Source organism: Mytilus edulis, chromosome 1 (assembly GCF_963676685.1).
Source record: "Mytilus edulis chromosome 1, xbMytEdul2.2, whole genome shotgun sequence".
Taxonomy (NCBI): domain Eukaryota; kingdom Metazoa; phylum Mollusca; class Bivalvia; order Mytilida; family Mytilidae; genus Mytilus; species Mytilus edulis.
Window position 1 is genome coordinate 21,862,445 of NC_092344.1, and position 25,127 is coordinate 21,887,571.

The window sequence follows — 25,127 nt, forward strand, 5'->3', positions numbered from 1 at the left end:
ACCGAATGGCCTTCAACAATGAGCAAAGCCAATATCACATTATCAGCTATAAAAGGCCCCGAAATTACAGTGTAAAACAATTCAAACAAGAAAACTAACGGCCTTATTTATGTTCAAAATATGAACGAAAAACAAATATGTAACACGTTAACAAACGACAACCACTATTTACAGGCTCCTGACTTGCATGTTCATAATATACTAAATATATGTTCATACTGTAATTAATAGAGAAAAAAAAAGGGAATTTTTTAAATAAAGAAGAAGGAATAAAAAAGACATTTTCCTGTCCCCAAATATCTTTTCCTGAAATTCTCAAGTCATTAAATCTTCCTACAACACTTTACACACTTTCAATCACGCTCTGAATGCCCGTGATTTCGCGGGTGTGTTCTAGTAGTCTTAAACTATACAATAATTTTGTCGATGTTTGTCTTGTATATGATATGTAGATGATGTCGACTTATTTTTGATTTTTTGTATTTAGTATACAGTATGTGATTTTGTCATTATTGAAGGCCGTATGGTTGCCTATAATTGTTAACATCCCAATAGTCTAGATGAAAGCCATAAAATGACAGGAAGCTCACCATATTTTATATTGCATATGGTTTGTTTTTAAGTTTTTTCATGTTGAAGGTAATAGGTAAGCTTTAAATAGGATTCACTGTCTAATGCCTCGTTCACACGTACAAAAAAATGTACATTTAATTGAATTCAACTCGATTTATCCCCCTTTTATATCGCTAAAAAAGGGGAATACATAAATTGAAAACAGCACTCAATCTAAAACTACACATGCAATTGAGCTGAAAATTTACTTGTCCTCGCAGGCACTCGTGTTAGAAAAAAATAAGGTATCAGTTATACATTTTTCTGAAAAAAAGTGACTGTGCCTGATCTTTTTTTAAGCAATACAACATTGTGCACAGTTTTTAAACAAATCAATTGATCAGTGTTTGATTGAAAGGGGAAAATTCTTGCTACGCTCAATGTAATAGGAACGTTTTTGGCCACTTACCCAGTTAAACAACGGGATCCAAAGTTTTTCGTGAATGGCCGAAAAGTCAATTTTGCTATTCTCTCATGCACCGCTTGCTTGGATGCATTTATTCTTCTCGAGTGATTTTGCGACTAAGGCAGCCACCATTAAACTGTATGGATTTTTATTCCGGACAGAGTTTTTTTTAACAATCTTTATTTTTTTTTTTTTTGCGACAAGACGAAAGCAATTTTTTTTTCAATTTTAACATATGCTGAGGCTGAAACAAACATTTTTTTTTCTCATCTTAAAAAACTTTATTTTTTCTTCCAAAAGCTGGAATCAAACTTATCAAAAAGATCCATAGCTCCCTCTACTTTGACTTTGAAATCTGAAATTAATATACAGATGGTCAAAACACGATAGGATGGGTCGAAGTCCCCCGTGGTGTGGCACAGCATGACCCCTCCAGGATTGGCAAAATTTAAGACCGATCAGAAACAGAACTACTCGAAAACTTTAAATGGGATTGTGCTGCAAATAGAAATTGATCTGTATTTCTGATAGTGCTAAATCATTGAACAAGATTGGAAAACATCATTTGTTCCAATCCCAACTTGTCATCTATTTTAATGTATACATTGTATTCAACCTTTTAATCCCACACAGTAGTGAAATTTTCTTTCATGCAATCGGCAACAAATGTACACATTGTATATCTATAGCATCCTTTTTAAGTTGAAAGATCAAATACAATGTATAAACAATTACACAAAGAAGTTTATTTAAATAACAAAAACGTGTCAAGAATTTGAAATAAATTTTCCAACATGGGAAACCTTAATTGTTATACAAAATCGGATTAATTGGTAGCAGAGGCGGATTTAGCAGGATGGCAGAGAGCCATATTTTTACATTAAGAAAATCTTTTATTTATTTGAGAAAAGTGGTTATTTATTTATACAAGAGCAAAGTATAAAAGTAGTTAAGAAAGCGATATTTTGATTGGATAAAACAATTCATTAAGCATAAGCTGAGTTCATTTTAGCATAAGCTAAAATCATTTTAGCATAAGCTAAATTCATTTTAGCATAAGCTAAATTCATTTTAGCATAAGCTAAAATCTTTTACCATACGCTAAGTTCATTAAGTATATGCTAAAATAAACTTTAATTTTAATATTTATGACCTTGATTCCGCGCCAACATTTATGTATAAGCTAAACAATTAAGCATATGCTAAAATGATTTTAGCTTATGCAAAAATGATTTTAGCTTATGCAAAAATGATTTTAGCTTATGCAAAAATGAATTCAGCTTATGCTAAAATGAATTCAGCTTATGCTAAAATGAATTTAGCTTAAGCTAAAATGAATTTAGCTTATGCTAAAATAATTTTAGCATATGCTAAATTATAATATAGCATATGCTAAATTCCATGTTTATGACCCTAATTCCGCGTCATAGTTTAAAGATGTCTGATTGGGGATGAAAAATCTTTGTATTGTGCTACCTTAAGTGTAGACCAGTGTATCTGTATGTAAGACTAAAATAATCTGCTGTAATAAAACATTTAAGATACAACAGTACGCAAATAAAAAGTTGGTTTTGTCTGTAAGCTTAATTTGTTAAGAAATATTAACTATGCATTGCAATTGAAACTGTCATCTTTATACAATGGAAAAGGTAAGATTTTACTGACTGTAAAGAAAACCTTTACTAAAAACTAATTGGAACAAGAATTTGTGCGCATTGGACACCATGTTCTGCTCTGAATATCACATTTCAATTTTCACTGGCATAGAAATATGATAGTGGGATTGGGCATGGTGTCCTATAGACATATATTCCTGTTTAAATTAATAACTTATTTCATCATATGAAATTTTCCTGATTGTATCTTATTAAATAAAATAATTCATTTTCAAATCAAATATTTTTTTATATATTTTGCCATCTTCCAGAAATACGGAAAACTTGAATGACTTCCTATACTGGTAAATCATTCAAGGAAATAAACCTGCTTAATTATTGAAGCCAATGATAGCTTATTTGTTCAAGTTAAGTTAAGGGGCCTAAAAATAAGATTATCATTCTATACCTGGTAATAATTCTCTGTCAGCACTTTCTGTACATGTTGGGTAGGGGTAAAATAAATGTCCTTTCTCTAGGGGATATGGTATCATTCTAAAAGCTGAAAAATAATGAAATAATTCTACAATTGTGTAAAGATTCATTAATATCTATCCAGGCATTTGAGGTGTTACACTTGAGGGAGACTTTTACCATATTTCACAATATTGTTTTTAAGTCAGTTGATTATCTCCCCTTTATCACACAAAAAAAACAAATCAAAGAATTTCAGAACATTAATTCAACATAAAATATATAGTCTTAAATAAGCCTTTTGCCATCTATTGGAGCTGTACAAATAAGAAACATAAATAAATTTATCACCAATCCAGTTTAGTATTATATACCTATACTATGAAAGTCTTATAATTCTTAACTTGTTGATAAAATCATGTTGATAACATTACAATAAAAAATGCTCATTAACTTTATTCTATCTTTTTTTAACCAATAACTTGAAATAAATTATAACCCATGCAGTGTTCTTCTTATAACATCTTAGCATAAAAATACCAATAAGCTTTATTCTCTTATCAAATTTTCAAATGTTTTTGTGATAAAATCATTTCTCCTAATGCTATATATTTCAGCTGTTTGGAAATCTTCTATTTGCCAGAAAGCTGTTTTTCTATTCTTAGGAGGAAACTATATTCCCATATTGTATCCACAAATAAAAGTTTTGGATTCTCTAAAATCAGTAATGAGCAATAATTATATGTCTGCATCAAATTCCTTAAGGGCCCAAAAATGTGTATGTGCTCACAAGCCAATGAGGATATTAATCATTGTTTTAAAGCTTTACCATGATTCACAAATAAAACCATCAAAATTAGCGCATTTTTGGAGATACTAAAAGAACAATAATAAAACTTACTTCCTTCCCATGTACAGTGTAAAAGATTGAGAGCGCCATCTACTTTTTTCCAGTGTGGTAAGTGGAAGAATGCATATGCTATAGCCTCACTATCACCTCTCTTAAGTATGTGTTCTGGTGGAAGGATTAAACTCTTCATTTCTAGTAAATACTGAAAATAAATATAAACAATACTGTAAGGGGTCATGTGTTGAAGTAGAAGTCACAGCTCAATGTCTTCAAAGACTAATAAAATCATTTTTTTCATTTTAGAGTATACATTAGTGGTAAATACTTGAATATGTTAAAAGATACTGCATAAAAAATAAACTATTTTCAAGATTTTGTGTGTGGATATTTTTGTTCATATATAATTATAACTTGGTATGATGATAGTCAATGAATACTAAACATCCAGAGGGTTATAAAGAGCCCGTAATTGAGCTTGGAAAATAAATAACAGTAGTAGTATTCTATTTACCACAGCTCACTGAAGTATACCCAACATTTACATTTATTTAAGAATTGAATGCTCTTTTTTGTAAATTTATTGGGGTGTAAAAGTGTTGACCAAAGTACATTTTGTATGAAGCGCGGAAGCACTTTATACTAAAAATGTGCGCACGGTCAACGCTTTTACAACCCTATAAAGTTACAAAAAAAAGCATTCAATACTTATAATTACATTTTTACCTATAGGATCATGAAAACACGCCTTTTATAAAGATTTTATTTCATTTACCTGTGCACTTTATTGTGGGACCTCGTGTCATCATGAATGAAAAGTTGCATTGTGTAATGCAATTGATTAAGGAATATTACGAGATTGCTAGTTAGCCAATCAGAATAACGTGTTATAATGAAACATACATCTAATGTAATTATTTACACATGATAAAGTTCAACTCCTGATAATGTATGTATCAGCATTTAAATTGAGAATGGAAATGGGGAATATGTCAAAGAGACAACAAACTGACCGAAGAGCAGACATCAGCTGAAGGCCATCAATGGGTGTTCAACACAATATTGTGTATAATACCTTTGGACAATGTGGATTAAATTCCACAGCTCTGTGTATAGCCTCTACGGCTGTCATTTCTGCTGTACTTAATCCTCTTTTTGAAGCAGTATCAGGTGAGAATCTACAAAGATAAAAATAGCATGAGAATGAGACAGTCAATCAAACTTAAAACATGGAAGCAGAAGGCAAATGAATAACCAAAAATTTGAATTTTGATAAAAAAAATGTCCTGAAAATTTGTTAACATCAGATTCAATTCATCAATATACTCAGGACAATTTTTTTATGGCTCTTTCATATGTTGTGTGTTTCTGTATTCTAATTATAATATTTCAGAACAAGAATGTGTCCCAAGTACATGGATGCCCCATCCCCACAATCATTTTCTATGTTCAGTGTACAGTGAAAATGGGATATTATCTCTAATTTGGCATTAAAACTAGAAAGATCATATCATAGGGATCAATGTTTACTATATATTTTAAGTAGATAGGACTACTTCACCAAAAACCACCTCAACGAAAAACCTTTAACCTAAAGTGGGACAGAAGGATGAACAAACTTATGAATAAACACAGACAAGAAAACTTAATGCTCAAAAATGGGACAAAAAAAATTAAATAATGTGACATAAAGTGACTTACTTATCGGCTACTGCCCTTGCTTTTAGTAATGCTGCTGTGTAACATATAGTGACTTACTTATCGGCTACTGCCCTTGCTTTTAGTAATGCTGCTGTGTAATATATAGTGACTTACTTATCGGCTACTGCCCTTGCTTTTAGTAATGCTGCTGTGTAACATATAGTGACTTACTTATCGGCTACTGCCCTTGCTTTTAGTAATGATGCTGTGTAACATATAGTGACTTACTTATCGGCTACTGCCCTTGCTTTTAGTAATGCTGCTGTGTAACATATAGCTGCTGACTTAGGTAAACTGATATCTATAAATTATAAATAGATAAATTGTAAATAAACCAGATTTTATAAATTAGAATTAAAGAATGCATAAATATATATAAAGTAAACAAAAAGGTACACAATACACTTGTGTTAAAATTTCATTTGATCTTTTCTAGAAAAGTTTATCATATAATAATCAAATTTTATAATTTTATAATGATATATAGTACACAAATATGTCAGTGTATCATTTTCTAATTTTCCAATGATTAAAATTAGCTCAATTTACAGACAAATCAAACTCAGTCATTGAAGGGGAAGTAAGGGGTTGCCTTACAAAGGGAGATAATTATGTACATCTGCATATGCCTGTACATCTAATGGAAGGGGTGGTAAGAGATTGCATTACAAAGGGAGATAATTGTGTACATACCATCATATTTAGCTAGTAATGCCTGTACATCTGCCTATACTTGTACATCTAATAGAAGGGGAGATAACAGATTACATAACAAAGAGAGATAATTGTGTACATACCATCATATTTAGCTAGTAATGCCTGTACCTCTGCCTATGCTTGTACTTCTAACTGGATGGGAGGTAACAGATTGCATTACAAAGGGAGATTCAGACATGTGACAGAGTTGTCAAGCCACAACTGGAGATTTGGAAACTTTCAGCTGGAGTTTGGGCCTCATAACTGGAGATTTTTTATCAACCTTTTTATCGACATTCGCAAGATTTTGTGTGTGTGTTTTTAAAAACTGCATATCTTCCTTTTTTGTTAAAAAAATACCAATTATTCCATACCTTCAAGCACCTGCATAGGCATTTTTACTTGATAGAAATAGAAGATAAGGAGTTTTCAAATATTTATTCATCATATATAGTTCAGGATAAAGTGATAAGCCATCATACAAGTCATACAAAGTTGGCAAAAAGTACCTCTGCTTTATATAAATAGCCACATTGTCAACTTTAGTACCACTACTGAAAATGTTTGAAACAGAAGGTGTTGAGTTGATAGAATTGTGGGAGCTTTCTGGTGGGTAGCTGTCTCCATATATTTGGTCAAGTAATTAGGGCCACCATAGTCAATTTTGCATGAAGTGTAGTAAGCATGGTCTTGACCCTTGGCACTGGACGTGCACCATTTTTAAAGGAGTAGGTTCAGTAAGACCCCTTTTTGGCCCCAAAATATAGCAGTTTTACAAAATTGTAAAAATGTAACCGTTTAGTTATTTATTTGACAGAAGAATGCTTCTGCTATATAAATATGGGCTGTTTTTGACAATACAATGCACATATATCGGGTACTAACACCATTAAGTCATGCTAAAATAGTGAAATCTTCACAATTCTAGCATTTTAGTTAAATTTTAGACGGTTTTCGTGTAAAACAAAAGTGGCCGCATTCGTGTTCATCCTTAATATTGAAATGTAAGTTGTATTTTATGATAATACATAACATATATAAAGGTTGAGGATGAACACGGATGCGGCCACTTTCATTTTTGACAAAAACCATCTGAAAATTGACATTTTTTGGCATATTTGGTAGATTTTTCATATTTGAGCTTGAATCGGATCGCTTTTAATGACTAAATAAGTTAAAAATTGTCACATAAACTAATTGATTCAAATGAAATAGACACTTAAGTGTTTAAAAAGTGGTCAAAATCTTTCGTCTGATGAACCTGAAATTTGAGGCCAAAATGGATCCTTATCGGACCTACTCTTTTGGCTAGATACTTTGTCTTCTTTAATTTGATGCTGGGGTATTTGGTGATAACATACAGTTTGCATTTTGTCAAATTATAAGACATGTAAGACAAACACACTTATAGGTATTCCATTGTCTTCGATAGAAAACAAGCCATATTTATCATATTTGAGTTGATTTCATTGTCTTTGAGGTTCAGTATAAACTGTAAATCTGTTCCATGATTTCAACAGCATCAAAATTTATTAAAGTGTTTTATCAGCATCAAATTTCAAAATTTTTTAAGTCGATGTTTATACAACTGTTCTATAATAATGTCAGTATTTCACTTTTAATCATCCAGACGTGTATATTTAACTAGCTAGTTGATTGCTAGGTAAATGCCAATCATCTTTTATTGTTGTATATACAGTCTAATCCTTAACACCTTCATTGATTACTCGAGGCTATTTTCCTATTTACCTTTTTGACACAAATTCCATTCAGGAAACTTCCGTTTTTCTCGGACTTTTCCCATATCAACTTTGAGTTTCTCGGACTTTTACCTGTCCGTATGTATTTTGTAAACAGAAATGTCTTCTGAAATTTTTTCGAGATTGATATTTTCAAAAAGTGGAAGATTTCAAATTTTAACGGGAGGGACAGAAGAGGGTCTGAAAAGCGGGAGATTTTAACTCCCGCCGGAAGCATCACATGTATGGAGATTATTGTGTACATACCATCATATTTAGCTAGTAATGCCTGTACATCTGCCTATGCTTGTACTTCTTATAGAAGGGGAGATTAGAGATTACATAACAAAGGGAGATAATTGTGTACATACCATCATATTTAGCTAGTAATGCCTGTACATCTGCCTATGCTTGTACTTCTTATAGAAGGGGAGATAACAGATTACATAACAAAGGGAGATAATTGTGTACATACCATCATATTTAGCTAGTAATGCCTGTACATCTGCCTATGCTTGTACTTCTTATAGAAGGGGAGATAACAGATTACATAACAAAGGGAGATAATTATGTACATACCATCATATTTAGCTAGTAATGCCTGTACATCTGCATATGCTTGTACTTCTAATAATGCATCAATGAGATTCTCATGAATGTTGAATAAATTTAATGTGGGAAACTCTTTCATTAACTGCAAAATAAACAACTTAATTACACAACTGACACTACTTCTAAACAAGAATGTGTTCATAGTACACGGATGCCCCACTCGCATTATCATTTTCTATGTTCAGTAGACCGTGAAATTGGGGTCAAAACTCTAATTTGGCAATTAAATTAGAAAGATCATATCATAGGGAACATGTGTACTAAGTTTGAAGTTGATTGGACTTCAACTTCATCAAAAACTACCTTGACCAAAAACTTTAACCTGAACGAACGGACAGAAGGACAGACGGACGGACGCACAGACCAGAAAACATAATGCCCCTCTACTATCGTAGGTGGGGCATAAAAATTGTTTATAAAATTTGATATGGTCTAGTTCAGTCTTGTCTTGTTTCTTTCAAGTATTTGCTAAGCAATTTGGCATCATGGAAGTGAGTAAAAGTTTCTACAGGAATCATATTTAATAATCAATCTCATAATATTGTTTGATGAAAAAAAAAATCACAATAATATCTTCTTTTATTCTTCCTATTTTCTTAATTTACAAAACCAAATAATACAATGACTTAAGTATTGTCCTAAAAAAGTCTGTGAATTTATAGTTAACTGCAGATATCTTATTCAGTGGTAAGACATAAACTTGCACAATATTTTTTGCTTACCTCTCTCATCATTTTGATTGCTTCCCTTGTTCTACCTAATTTTCTAGCACACATGGCAAGTCTCCTTTTTATATAAACTATCACATTTGTGTCTCGCCCTGTAACAGATTCAAAGAATATCATCATTAAAAAATCCATCTTAGTTTAAATAGATTGTAAAAAAAGAATGTAAATTTCAGAGATGATGTTTCTCATAATAAGAACTCCCCAAAAACATTGTGGTAAAAATAGTTAAGTTCAAAGGGGGCCCAGTGGCAGATCCAGAAATTTTCATAAGTGGGGGCCCACTGACTGACCTAAGAGGGCACTCCAGTCATCCTTCAGTGATTTCCTATATAGGCAACCAAATTTTTTTCCAAAAAGGGCCGGCCCGTGCCCCCCTCTAAATCCGCCTCTGGGACCAAACTAAATTCTGCAAATGATTTTATCTCCATTAACATTTGAGGTAAAAATTGAAGCAAAGTGAACACAGTAAACAGAACATTTTGAGACAGACACACAGACTTATAACTATACTACCAAAACGTATAATTTGTGTTGGACAGACAGACATGAAGGCCATACAGTGACCTATCAGGGATCTCCATGGATGAAAATTGAACGATGGAGGAACTTTCACCATTACAAACCGTGTCTATGCTGTACAGTGTAGCGCGATCCGAAATATTTTATCCCTCCATACAAGGAATGGTGAACATGCTAATTCATTGCTTATTTAAATTATATTTATTTGAATTTTCATTATAGAATTAGAAGGATCAATATTTTCATTTATCGCGGTTTTTAACCATTCAAATGCCAAGTCTTCATGGTCCCCCCTTAAGTCGAGAATGACCAAAAGCTGTCATGAAGGGCCCCATGTAGATTTCTTGTATTTTTGGTAATTGTTATGGGGGTTAAAATTCATATGATGTGGAGCTTATTTGTCATGGACACTTGTCAAATTCAAACCCCATTACCGGTATGGCTGATTTGCAGCAACAACAAAATGATTCGTACGGGTTATGTAAAAGGTTAAAGAGATTTGTAAAGCAAACGTTGACAAATGAAAAGGTTTTTAATGACTTTATCTGGCAAATTGATGCTGTGCAACATGCATCTTTCGAGTCTGAATAGAAACCAGAAACGCGGATGTATCAATTTGATTGTAATATACGAAATGAATTCGGAATTACGATACGATATTTCTTTACAGGAAATATTTAAGTTTTTACTTTTAAACTTTTAAAGTAATTCTAAATTATCGTTACAGCAGTACTCGAGTTATTTGCGATGAAATAATATTTACTGTTTTGCGTCTTATTTTGTACTTCTTAAAAAAGGGGGATGCTGATTGCGTAAGTCAAAATAAAGCATGTGTTCGACTTGTTAAACTGTTTTCTTTGTAACTGGATTATTAATTTATTTATTTAATCTAAATTATCATTATCATTTGCTGAAACTTAGTTGATTAATTCGACAAATGAATCATCTATCCTCAGATAGTGTTCTCCTGTCTGGTTTGTTGATCTACCTGTACAAGCTCAGGTACAAGTGATTAGCGATCTTAATCCGGATATCCCTCAGGCGTTAGAACTGTATTGGATTATAACATAAAAAGCCTAAGGGTAATGCAATTACATACATTTGATTATAAATTGATAAAAAAAAAATAGCGTCGGGCTACAAAAAACGATGAAGTTTTGAACGAGGGCGGAAGACAATTTAACGATGGCGCAAGACAATTAAACGATTGCGAAAGTCATTTGACGATGGCGTGGCGCCATCGTTAAACAGGCCATGGAGATCCCTGCCTATAGCTGTTAATTTCTTGGTCATTTGGTCTCTTGTGGAGAGTTGTCTCATTTGCAATTTGTATTATTTTTTAATATAAAATCAAACTTATAACTTTATCACTACAAATCATCATTTGTGTGGAACAGACAGTCAGCAATACAAACTAATATCTATATTACCCCAAATTATTATTTGTGTGGGATCAAAATTTATATGATGTGATTTAGAAAACAGTATAACAAAACCAATATAGTGGTTAAGATTTCAATTAAGCTTACTTGAGACCTTTAAGAAAGTTCTGTTGATGTTTGCAGTTATAACATAGTAGTTGTGTACCATTGTTAAGATTGTACATGTATAAACCATTATAATATTTGAAACCTACTGTATGTTGCTTCATGCTGTAAGTTTTGATGTTGTGTCTGTTGTGATTTTCTGTATGATATTTCTGCTGTTTTGTAAGCCTGCTTAAACATTTTCTCAGCCTACAAAATAAATATTTTCTCAATTTGATGGTTAAAGTCCCATAACTCTAGAATGAAAAATATCTAAATTTTCAAATTTTCTTTAACGAATCCTTGCAACAGTGTTTAGGGTAAATTAGTCAAATCATACTCAAATAAAGTAAAATTTAATGAAATCTGATGGTGAAAAACTCATAACTCTAGAATTAAAAAGACAGAAATTTAGAAATTGAAAAGGAGCTTTTTTTTCAAATTCTAAATAAATATGGGTAAGATATGTTTGGGGAATGAATAATATAACACGTCTGTCTTTTTTAAAAGAAAAACATGTGATAAGTGAATTGTTATCTTAAAAAAATAATTTCTATTTAAAGTATAAAGTTTATCTTGGTATCAAACTTCAAGTAACCCTATACAGCCACATCTGCCACAAACATTAACATCTACCATGAAATTATTGTTTTTTGTTGGATACTTATTTCAATGAAACTCATTCCTAATCACAACCCAAATTCTAAATACAAATGAAATCAATTTTTACATCAGATTTGTCATATGTAAAGTTTAATCCATAAACAAAAGAAAACTTTTACCAAAGTCATTTAAAGAATAGCACAAAACATTGAATGTAACAGAGTTCTTTCAAAGTAGAATGGATAGAAAATGTAACATTACAAAGCCTTGCTTCTGCAGCTTTCTGATGAAAATTTAATGATCATTCTGCCATTCAATGTTATATACATACATCTGCTATAGAACTTGTATCTTCTTCTGCTAACAATATTATAGCTGTACAACATCTGTCAAAGGAAACAAAGGTCGAATTGATATAGTGCAACATAAAATGATATGATGATAGAATATAAGTTCTGATATTGTAAATTTGAAAGATTGTACATAATGTAAAATTTTTAGCAAAATCTTCCATATTCCTGTTGGGTTTCTGTCTCATGGGGTATTTCCCACATATTCCTTTTATTAATACTCAATGTAGAAAGTGGAGTTATTGGTCATCTTATCTGTATCTTATAAAAAAAATTGTACTTGTTAATATTATACATGTTGTATTATATAAGTTTATAACGTTAAAAACTTCAGCTATGTTTTCTCAATTGCTAAACTCTCTTGATTGATTGATTGGTGTTAAATGCCACTTTCAACACTATTGTTCTATTTTTAGACGGCAAAGTTTTTATTGGTTTAGGAGCCAGAGTAGAGTGCATGAAGAGAACCAGATCCTTTAGAAGGAAAACGTGACAATCCTATTCAATTTAGATTGGAGTCGATGCACCTTCCATGTGCAGGATTCAAACTCACAAGCTCAGAGTTGATACAGTAGGTCGACTTCTTAGACCAATAGGTATATAATAGAATTAAATATTAGGATAAGCAACTGATTATCATTACATAACAATTCTCATTATATCTTACTCTGGGTTTTTCTCTAATGCATCTTTAGCAGCTTTGATTCTTGACTGAGGATTTCTTTCCCTCCATGCTCTTTGCATTACTGAAAATATATCAATAAATTACATTCAAATAATTTAGCAAACACAGAAGCAGATATATTGCTTAAAAGGCCTCAAAATATACATAGAAACAACACTCAGTTTCAAAATATATATCAGTTATAATTACAACTGTGCAGGGCTTTAAGCAAGTCAAAAGGTTGTTAAAAAACCCCCATCATCATCAGTTAGAATTCTATTATTTGACAGTTGATATTTTCAACATTCTTTACAGATTTGACAATTTATTATAAGTTTGCATGTCTGAAGTTTAAACATTAATTGGAAATCAGTCACAAACCTTTTATTGTAAAATAGCAGACTTGAGAGCTTTAAAGATTTTACTTAATTTGATTCCTTCTTCTTTGGAAAAGTTAGACATCTGTCTGATTGGATCTGTCTGAGATTTTATTCTCAAGAAACCTTATTTAGGTCCATCAGATGTTAAATGTGTTTCATTCTCATTTTTACAAATCAAATGATTGCTAAATTTAATGCCCTTTCATTGTAACAACTTGACAGTACTTTTTCAACACTATTATGTTATTTTCTCTTCATTTTTGCAACTAATTGAAATCTTTGTGATTTTAGACATATCATTGGAGTTGAGTACACTCATTTGTCTACAGTTTTAAAAATGCAGTGAAAGTTTTAATCCTAGAAAATCCAAAATATCTAATTTGTGGTGTCAAACTTTGCATTAACAAATCATAAGAAGATACATCTTTCAGCTGGTCTTAAAATTTTGGGGTTTACCAATAATCCATGAAACATCATAACCAACAAATAAAAGCACATTGTGTTAACAAATCATATTTAAATTGTTTTTCAACTTACTTTCAAATTCTTGTTTTCCAGCATCTGATTCACATGTAAAGAATGTTTGGTGATCTTGTGCTGAGAGATTCATGTCGTAATACGTTAATGGTTCTTTACCCCTCGCCCAATTATATCGCTGATATTCTGAGCCTCGGAATAAATTCAATGGATTTCTCCATACTTTACATTCTGAAAATACATTTTAAGTTCAGTTAAAAAAGATTCAACATTTTCATGGGTCAATATGAACTAAAAAAAAATAATAATAAAAAATATCTGAAATTTAAAGAAGCTATAATACAGCTTAGTATTCTGAAAATTGTTGTAATTTTGTAGTTTGAAGTATTTTTTTGCTTGATTTGTTGATTAATATCACTTTATTTGTTTTCATCTACATTGTGTGAAATCTAGTTGATAGTTGTCTCATTAGCAATCAAACCACATCTCATTACTTTTTAAAGGCTTTTGTCTAAACTGATTTTGCTGTGTTTTACATGTTAATAAATGTTTGTCCAATTCTCTTATATACAATGGGCCATTCAATGGCACCATGTTATGTTTGTATATGTTGTGTGTTGTAGTAATGGTTTATTAATTAGGTCTTTCCACCTTTCCGTGGAAAGACCTATTGATTTTGTTCTGATTATTATTTTTTTTTTTTCTTCCGCCTAAATTTTTTCTTGCGTATTGTTGATGTTTCAAAAGATGTCGCTTAGATATTTGGAATATGATATCGTATAGTTTATACGCTTTAAAAATTTTCAACCGCGTAACAAAATACTTTACGTTGTAAGAGTTATCTCCCCAAACACTGTTTTTCTTGTGGCCACTACTCCTTCGCAACCGTAAAAGATTACGACAAATTTATTTTACCAAATTGCTCGTTACATCTTCAGGATTAGTAGTTTAGTTTCGACCGAAGCTATCCGGAGACTCCATATGACAGTTATTCCCCCTTATGTATTTGATATAAGTGAAATGCATTTCTAACTGGTAAACTATAAGTAATAGAGACCTAGGATCTTTTGATTTGAGATCCTTGGTCCAAAAAAATAAAAATAAGGTCAAGGTCAAAGGTCAAGGTCATATTCTAAATTTTTATTTTGGCTTATTTTTACTTATTTTCAAAACCTTATAACATATCAACATCTTATTTTCACTAAATTGTTAGTTAAGACATGCCGTTACTTATAAATTTTGGTTGACAGGGTGCGTAAACAATAAATAGGAGTTTTCGCCCATCTTATATTTAGAATTATGCGTAAAGTGATATAACTCATTAACCATACATAATAAAGACCTAGGGTCTTTTGATTTTAGATCCTTGGTTTATGACCTTGAAATTGAGGACAAGGTCATAGGTAATTTGCACGTTCTAGATTTTGACCTTTGCTTTAAATTCATATTTATACATTATAAAGCCATAGGAACTGACATTTAAGATTGATTTTAATATTTTGATAATAAAATAGATCTTTACTTGTGGAAAGACCTTCAATTGTTCTTTGAACAATTCGTTTTTAATTTTCATCTATCTTTTGTTGACTGACAATTAATTTTGCATAGACTGTTCTCTGACAATTTACCAGACAGACTGTTATCTGGTAATCTACCTTGCATAAACTGTTGTCTGACAATTCACTTGATTTTGACTGTTGTCTGACAATTTACCTTGCATAGACTGTTGTCTGACAATTTATGTTGCATAGACTGTTGTCTGACAATTTACGTTTCATAGACTGTTGTCTGACAATTTACATTGCATAGACTGTTGTCTGACAATTTACTTGCTTTTGACTGTTGTCTGACAATTTACTTTGTGTACTGTTATCTGACAATTCACTTGATTTTGACTGTTGTCTGACAATTTACCTTGCATAGACTGTTGTCTGACAATTCGCTTGATTTTGACTGTTGTCTGACAATTCACTTGATTTTGACTGTTGTCTGACAATTTACCTTGTGTAGACTGTTATATGACAATTCACTTGATTTTGACTGTTGCCTGACAATTTACCTGGTATAGACTATTGTCTGACAATTCACTTGATTTTGACTGTTGTCTGATAATTCACTTGATATAGACTGTTGTCTGACAATTTACCTTGTGAAGACTGTTATCTGACAATTCACTTGATTTTGACTGTTGACTGACAATTTACCTGGTATAGACTGATGTCTGACAATTCACTTGATTTTGACTATTGTCTGACAATTCACTTGATTTAAACTGTTGTCTGACAATTTACCTTGCATAGACTGTTGTCTGACAATTTATGTTGCATAGACTGTTGTCTGACAATTTACGTTTCATAGACTGTTGTCTGACAATTTACATTGCATAGACTGTTGTCTGACAATTTACTTGATTTTGACTGTTGTCTGACAATTTACGTTGCATAGACTGATGTCTGACAATTTATGTTGCATAGACTGTTGTCTGACAATTCACTTGATTTAGACTGTTGTCTGACAATTTACGTTGCATAGACTGATGTCTGACAATTTATGTTGCATAGACTGTTGTCTGACAATTCACTTGATTTAGACTGTTGTCTGACAATTTACTTTGTGTAGACTGTTATCTGACAATTCACTTGATTTTGACTGTTGTCTGATAATTCACTTGATATAGACTGTTGTCTGACAATTTACCTTGTGAAGACTGTTATCTGACAATTCACTTGATTTTGACTGTTGACTGACAATTTACCTGGTATGGACTGATGTCTGACAATTCACTTGATTTTGACTATTGTCTGACAATTCACTTGATTTAAACTGTTGTCTGACAATTCACTTGATTTAGACTGTTCTCTGACAATCTACCTTGTGTAGACTGATGTCTAACAATTCACTTGATTTTGACTGTTGCCCGACAATTTACCTGGTATAGACTGATGTCTGACAATTCACTTGATGTTGACTGTTGTCTGACAATTCACTTGATTTAGACTGTTGTCTGACAATTTACCTTGTGTAGACTGTTATCTGACAATTCACTTGATTTTGACTGTTGCCTGACAATTTACCTGGTATAGACTGATGTCTGACAATTCACTTGATTTTGACTGTTGTCTGACAATTCACTTGATTTTGACTGTTGTCTGACATTGACTGTTGTCTGACAATTCACTTGATTTTGACTTTTGTCTGACAATTTACCTTGCATAGACTGTTGTCTGACCATTTGCATGGCTAATACAGTTGTGTTTGCTGATTCTATTGTGTGTTGTTGGAATGATATTTGTATAATTATTTTATGTACTGTTGCCCAACAATTTAACTAGCAATGACTGTTGTATGACAATTTACCTGGCATAGACTATTGTCTGATAATTTATATGGCTTAACTTATGCCTAAAAATTTATCCAAAACTGATGTTTTACAATTAACCTGGCATATGCTGAAAACTAACTTTACATAGACTGTTGTCTTACAATTTACTTGGCATAGACTGTTGTGTTTGCTGATTCTGTGTTGTGTTAGTTGTGTTATTACTGTGTGTGTTTGTATTATTGTCTTATAATTTACCTGGCATAGACTGCTGTGTTTGCTGATTCTGTGTAGTGTTAGTTGTGTTATTACTGTTGGTGTTTGTATTATTGTCTTACAATTTACCTGGCATAGACTGCTGTGTTTGCTGATTCTGTGTTGTGTTAGTTGTGTTATTACTGTGTGTGTTTGTATTATTGTCTTATAATTTACCTGGCATAGACTGTTGTGTTTGCTGATTCTGTGTTGTGTTAGTTGTGTTATTACTGTGTGTGTTTGTATTATTGTCTTATAATTTACCTGGCATAGACTGCTGTGTTTGCTGATTCTGTGTTGTGTTAGTTGTGTTATTACTGTGTGTGTTTGTATTATTGTCTTATAATTTACCTGGCATAGACTGCTGTGTTTGCTGATTCTGTGTTGTGTTAGTTGTGTTATTACTGTTGGTGTTTGTATTATTGTTGTCATTCTGTTGTCCATCTGTGCCACCCAACAATGGAGATATGTGATTTAGAGATACTTGTTCAATAAAGGATGTTCCATATTTCTTGAAATACCACCATTCAAATATCTGAAAGAATAAAGTAACAATTTTAATAACATGTATTTGATGCTGCACTTTGTTAAATTTTGATTTATGTGCTTTAAATAGCATATCTGTATGCAACAATATTTGTATGTAAATAAACATATTAACAGTAATTATCTACATGGGGAAGGTAATTAACAATTATATGTTTTGTACTGTAGTACATATCATTCAGCCTTGGTCTTTCAATCAACAAATTGATATCGTACATAAATTACACTCGAATGAGAACTTCTGTAAAATCTAATATTTATTGAAATGAAGAAACTTGGTGCATGTCTTAAATTTAGTTCTTGCTCAAAAATGTTAATCAGAATCTCATACTCTGATTATTTTAAATAAAAAATAAATTAAGATTGTTTTTCTTAGTGAAAAATAGAGTTTTCAAAAGTGTATTATTTCACATCAGGAGTTATTATCAAAACCATGTGCGTCTGACATAAACAAAAATTAAAGGACTGCCCCAAGACAAATGTTATTCTTTATTTGATGACAAGAAATGTCAAGAGTAAACTATTTTTCTTTTCCCACATGATACTGTAAGAAGTATATTTTATCATAGAAGCCTGCCATCCCATGTCCCGATTTGGTTTAAAGTCTGACATAATTTGGTTAGACAGATTTTGAAGCACAAGAAATTTGGAATTTGATATAGAAGTAAGAAATTCAATTTCCATATTAAACAATCATGGTTTTGGGAAAACCACAATGACAAATTCAATAAAGAATCTTCTATGCATTTTACTGTCTAATTGATTCCTAAGAGCTTTTCTGAACTCCACAAACTTGTTTAAGATGAGTTTTCCTATGAATTATTAGGAGGCTTTATGCATATGACATCTATGCTAGAAACTGGTCACAAACAATGAAGCTATTTAAGGAATAGCAAACTCTTGGCTATTCTGCTAAGGAATAGCAAACTCTTGGCTATTCTGTTAAGGAATAGCAAACTCTTGGCTATTCTGTTAAGGAATAGCAAACTCTTGGCTATTCTGTTAAGGAATAGCAAACTCTTGGCTATTCTGTTAAGGAATAGCAAACTCTTGGCTATTCTGTTAAGGAATAGCAAACTCTTGGCTATTCTGTTAAGGAATAGGAAACTCTTGGCTATTCTGTTAAGGAATAGGAAACTCTTGGCTATTCTGATAAGGAATAGCAAACTCTTGGCTATTCTGTTAAGGAATAGCAAACTCTTGGCTATTCTGTTAAGGAATAGCAAACTCTTGGCTATTCTGTTAAGGAATAGCAAACTCTTGGCTATTCTGTTAAGGAATAGCAAACTCTTGGCTATTCTGTTAAGGAATAGCAAACTCTTGGCTATTCTGTTAAGGAATAGCAAACTCTTGGCTATTCTGTTAAGGAATAGCAAACTCTTGGCTATTCTGTTAAGGAATAGCAAACTCTTGGCTATTCTGTTAAGGAATAGCAAACTCTTGGCTATTCTGATAAGGAATAGCAAACTCTTGGCTATTCTGTTAAAGAATAGCAAACTCTTGGCTATTCTGTTAAGGAATAGCAAACTCTTGGCTATTCTGTTAAGGAATAGTAAACTCTTGGCTATTCTGTTAAGGAATAGCAAACTCTTGGCTATTCTGTTAATGAATAGCAAACTCTTGGCTATTCTGTTAAGGAATAGCAAACTCTTGGCTATTCTGTTAAGGAATAGCAAACTCTTGGCTATTCTGTTAAGGAATAGCAAACTCTTAGCTATTCTGTTAAGGAATAGCAAACTCTTGGCTATTCTGTTAAGGAATAGTATAATACAAATAGACATAAATGTTTCTGTCAGTAATTAGATTAAGATGATAGTAATGATGAATACAAGTAATAAGAAGCACGTCTTTGATCGTTAAATTATCCATTTCTGCATCGGTAGTTATCTATTCTTAGGCTAATGGGAATACAAGAAAATTACGTGACAAATTGGATGAGGTGTTGTATTAAGGGATAATAGTCTTACTAAAATGTCAGCTCTTCCTGTGGTCTCAAACGTTTATTTCATTACAGCAGGTTTTTATTGCCACTGTAGGATGACTCCAATTTTCTAATTACGTCATTACAGGTTTCTTCAATTACGTCCCCTAACTGTTATATTTGAATTCACATATGCGTGTAAGTGCATGAAGAATTGAACTTAAGTCACATTTTTAAGAACCCATTTTGATCCTCTTAATAAACACATCGTGAATTATCTTATAAAAGGCAATTTTTGTGAAGAACGAGAAGAGAAAATAATCAATATGAAATCCAGAAAAGTGCTTACTTAAATGTGTGTTAATATGACTGTAACTGTATCGATTGATCCTACATCTGTAATCACATACAACATTTCTATTTCAATTGTTAGTTAAATTTGTCTTCCAGTTGATTAGATTCTGTTTATCAAATGTGATTTTAATACGGATATTCTAAACCTGTTTCAAGATAAATGTAAACATTTGTTCGTAAGGGTAAAGTACATCTTGCACAACAAATGATTCTATGCATATGAACTTTTGTTAAAGACGCAGTTTCCTCTGTATCAAATAAAGAGATGAGGTATGATTGCCAATCGAGACAACTTTCCACCAGAGACCAAATGGAGTGGAAATAAGCAACTAATGTAAATGGTTTTCCATTGTTCATCTCTTATCAGAATGAGTTGTAGTAATTTAATAATATGATCAATTAAAGAAAGTACAGAAGATACAAGGAAAATCTCAAAGTACTATTTTCATCATGCTGAAACATCAAGTTATTTAAAGTGTATTCAAGTTCTGTCTTACCAACAAAATGTCAGACAAAAAGTAATTTGGGGAGACAGAAACTTTCAGATTTTTTAGTTGAAAATATAGTAGAAAAATGTCAATTTCTATTTCTGTCCGACAAACCCAAAACAGTTTATCACATTTTTGGAGCCTTATATAACTTGTTCTTCAGTGTGAGCCACGTAGGCTCCGTGTTGAAGACTGTACTTTAATGGTTTATTTTTACAAATTGTGAATTGGATGGAGACTTTCTGATTGGCACTCATGGCACATCTGCTTATATCTAGTACAGACTGTATTCTCATTGGCACTCATACCACATCTTCTTATATCTAGTACAGACTGTATTTACAGTAACACTTTCTTTCTTTCTGAAAATCTGATTAACCTATAAGCATTCTCAAGGGACAGTTCAATTTGGGAAAAATAGAAATTGCAGACATATTATCAATAGTTATAAGATTACAATAAGAAAGAACTGCAGACAATTTCTTATGTTATTTTAATTAAACCAGCATTTTTACACTAAATATCACTGTATGGTGATAAGAAATCCAAGACATATGTCTGTGAATAATGTCCAATCAGCATTTACAATAAACATGATAAACATGAGAGAGAATCATGTGAAAGAATTGTGGACTCATTATTCAAACCAAATATAGTTGTTCTATAATATATATTTGATAATAAATAAAATAAATTGCTTCGCTGAGCGCACCCTGAACAGCTGGTGCAAATTTGGACACAAATATTCAAGCTCAGTGTTCCAGCTAGCATGAAACGGAGGGGCGCCGTGCCCCGCCCCCGAAATTTTGTGCCCCTCTGCTTTTTTTAAGCGCCTCTGCGCCCCTCTGTGCCCTTTTAAACTATTCAGTGTTGCAATATGACATGTACAATGTACAACCACTCAGTACAGTAGAGGTGGAGAAAGTATTCTCTCAGGTCAAATTGATAAAGACAAGTCACAGGCAGCTAGGGCAAACTTGAAAACACAGACATTAACAAAAATATTAACTGTAAAATTAAACTGTGATGAAACTAAATTTGAAAAAAATCTTGATCAATGTGTGACAACCTTCTTCAAAAAGAAAAACAGAAGATTTGTCATTGTTGTTTATTTATTTGCATTTGAACTCTTCTTTGAAAAAATCTATAGTTCTGAAAGAGAAATGAATATAGTAATGTCTATTATTACTATCAGTTTGATTTTAACTTATACATGTTATATGTTCTAAATAAATGATTTTTAAACTTGTATATAATAGCTATTTAACTTAGCTACATGCTAGCTAAAAATATGTCTTTATGTGGTAACATAAAGTATTTGATTTTTTTCAGTGAGAACGCGCTAAAGTGCACTTTTAAAAACGCGCCCCTCTATTTTCAAATCCTAGCTGGAACACTGAAGCTTGATACTGTCTGAATTTGGATTGCGATCAAATTTTTGACACAGTATAGGTTTCTGACACGAAAAAATGTCAAGATCTTACAAATCTATTGGGCAATACTGTGCAATTAAAGATTCTTCTTGAAATTTTCAAAAATTTTGAAAAATAAATTTAAACTCCTTAAAAAAATTGGAACCCACAAAACTTTTTGAATCCCCCCTTTGAGCAGTTACCCTTACACTCAATCACAGCCTTTTCTTTTTAGTATGGAACCTTGTAGTACAATTTCAGAAAGATCCATAATCTTAAACACAAGTTATTGTCTGGAAAATAGAAAAAAAGCTAGTTTTTGGCCCTTTTTGGCCCCTAATTCCTGCATGAATTGAGCAATAACCTCAAAACCCAATCCCACCCTTCCTTTTGTAATATGGAACCTTGTGGTACAGTGTCAGAAAGATCAATACACTTACACACAAGTTATTGACCAGAAACTACAAAAATGCTTGTTTTTTGCCCTTAATTCCTAAACTGTTGACACCATAACTCCCAAAATGTATCACAACTTTCTACTTGTGGTATCAAACATTGTGGTATAATTTCAGAGCAATTGAAATACTTATACACAAGTTATAATCCTGAAAGTAGAAAAATGCTTGTTTTGGGCCCCATGTGGGCCCCTAATTCCAAAAAGGTTGGAACCATCATTCCCAAAAATCAATCCTAACCTTCTCTTTGTGGTATTGAACCATGGAAACCCAATGCATCTTCAGACAACGCAGACGACAACGAATTCATACCATTATACAAAAAAAATGCTGCGGTCGTATAAAAACTACAATCTTTGTATGGTCATTGAACCATGTAAATGAGGTCAAAGATATAGGACCTCAAACCAGATGAAAACTAATGGCATCTTTATTAAACTTAAGGATTCTAAAATGTAAATCTTTTTACATATAGTTTAGGTCTTTGTCACTGCAGTATTTTAAAAAGAAATAACTGAATAAAAATAATTTAACCCTGACACATGTTTCTGTCCCCAGGAACCTTGTTACTGTGTCATCTTTAATTAATATAATCATTGTCATTTAGGGAATAATGTGTTGATGGCAGATGTTGCAAAATCTCTAATAAATTTATTAACTATTACTCTCAGGGCAATTTAGAGTGTGACCTATTTTTATAGAATGAAATTCAAAACAGTGTGGCTGTGGCCATTGATTGACACATTAAAATCATCCATTGACTGGGACAATTTACGTGAACGTTTGTCTGTAACGACCACTGTTCACCACGTACCTACGATAGAAATTTAAACTGTGGGGTCACCAAAGGTTTCTTAACGCCTTTAATTATAAAATAATTCGAAAAATAAATCAGGAATAACCTTTGTGTTTTGATTTATATAATTGATATAAATCAAAATATCGTGTTATTTCTGATAAATTTTTCGAATTACTTTATTTAGGTGTTGAGAACCTTTGGTGACCCCATAGTTTAAGAGTCTTTAAAAAGTACATAGTGAGCATTGGTCGTTACATACAAACGTTCACCTAAATTGTCCCAGTCAATGGATGATTTTAATGTGTCAATCAATGGCCACAGCTACACTGTTTTGAATTTCATTCTAAATAACTGTTTGCTGTTACAGACTATATCTTGACTTCTAAGTATCATTGGGTTCCTAACTCACTGACACATACCAACAGCATCTTTTATTCAAACTTTATGAATAAATCAATTGAAAAAATAAAAAAAAAGATAATTTGATTTTAACACAAGGAAAGGGACAGTATGTCCCAACTGGGAGTTCTTTAATATTGATTCAGTCTTAGTCAAAATAATTATGACGTCTTAAAAGGCTATGTTAATCCAGTGGTAAGTAAATCCTCATGTACTGGTACAAGCTAAGAAATCCATTTTGGTATCAAATTTATGATGGAAAACAATGAACTGAAAAACTTTCTAAAAAGACAGCTAAAACAAACATTCACAAAGATTGACAAAGAATGAATTCCTGATTTCATGATCAATAAAAGTAGGTATTCTATTAGTTATATTTTATTATGCGTAAAGAATGTTACTATACCAAATCTGAGATCTTCAGTACAATAATATTTGCAACTGGTACTTACCAAGATTAATCCAGATATCAGTGATGAGGTACCAGTTAATGCTACATAGAACTTGGGAGTCAGAGTATTCAGAAACATAGTTGCTGAAAAATAAAAGAAATAATTTTTCATTATCATCCACTTGAATCAAAAGAGAACAAATAAAACAGGGTTTTTTTTGGGTTTTTTTTAAAAGTTCTATAACATCGAAAGTAACACAAGTTTGACTGCCAACAGAAAAAGATGTCATATCAAGCAGGATAGTTATGATCAATTCAATAATCCTCTAAAAAAACATCTTTGAAAAGTTTTTTTAGCTGCTGAGACCACAGAACTCTCATACCACAAGTTATCAATATAATATCTCACTTCACTTTGATAAATAGTAAGTCAGTGGATTCCTTTATGGTATGGGTATGCTGATTTGCATATTGTGGAACTTTCTAAACTTTGTGAATTTTGCATTTGCTTCAATGTACAATATTGCTTTATTAATTAAAATTTAAAAATAATTTAAAAACAAAATCCCAATCAAATAGAGTCAAATTTTCAAAAGATTAAAGATGTAGTATAACATCTGTTCCTTTACTTTTAGTTTTGTCAATTTATTCTGCGTCATAAATAAATATGCCATATCCTTTCTTTTCCGATTAAGTTACCTTTGGCATTTGGTTACGTGAAGATTTATACATTGTATCTGCTTTTGATACCTTAAACTCAGTCCTTATTTACACATGTTCAGAATGTCACATGTACTATTTAACAATAATAAAATCTTTAAAGGGTAAAGGGCACATGTAGATTGTCATCAATATTTAC

General features: G+C 31.9%; 1 protein-coding gene across 11 annotated transcripts in view; it reads right to left on the reverse strand.

Annotated features, from left to right (window-relative positions):
* Window positions 1–25,127, reverse strand: part of LOC139528056 (suppressor of tumorigenicity 7 protein homolog) — a 71,472-nt gene that overhangs the window by 20,725 nt on the left and 25,620 nt on the right. For 6 of the 11 annotated variants that reach the window (XR_011665518.1, XR_011665509.1, XR_011665517.1 and 3 more), the window contains exons 2-13: window positions 24,330–24,412; window positions 17,855–18,038; window positions 13,990–14,160; window positions 13,076–13,154; window positions 12,390–12,444; window positions 11,566–11,665; window positions 9,405–9,502; window positions 8,650–8,764; window positions 5,864–5,936; window positions 5,010–5,112; window positions 3,989–4,139; window positions 3,083–3,175 (exon numbers count right to left, since the gene is read on the reverse strand). Coding sequence is in view for 7 of the 11 variants with exons in the window: in XM_071323854.1 (XP_071179955.1) it covers window positions 3,083–3,175; window positions 3,989–4,139; window positions 5,010–5,112; window positions 5,864–5,936; window positions 8,650–8,764; window positions 9,405–9,502; window positions 11,566–11,665; window positions 12,390–12,444; window positions 13,076–13,154; window positions 13,990–14,160; window positions 17,855–18,038; window positions 24,330–24,412 (1,305 nt within the window). In the remaining 4 variants the exon portion in view is untranslated. The other 5 variants (XR_011665519.1, XM_071323899.1, XM_071323917.1 and 2 more) reach the window with 5 other exon arrangements.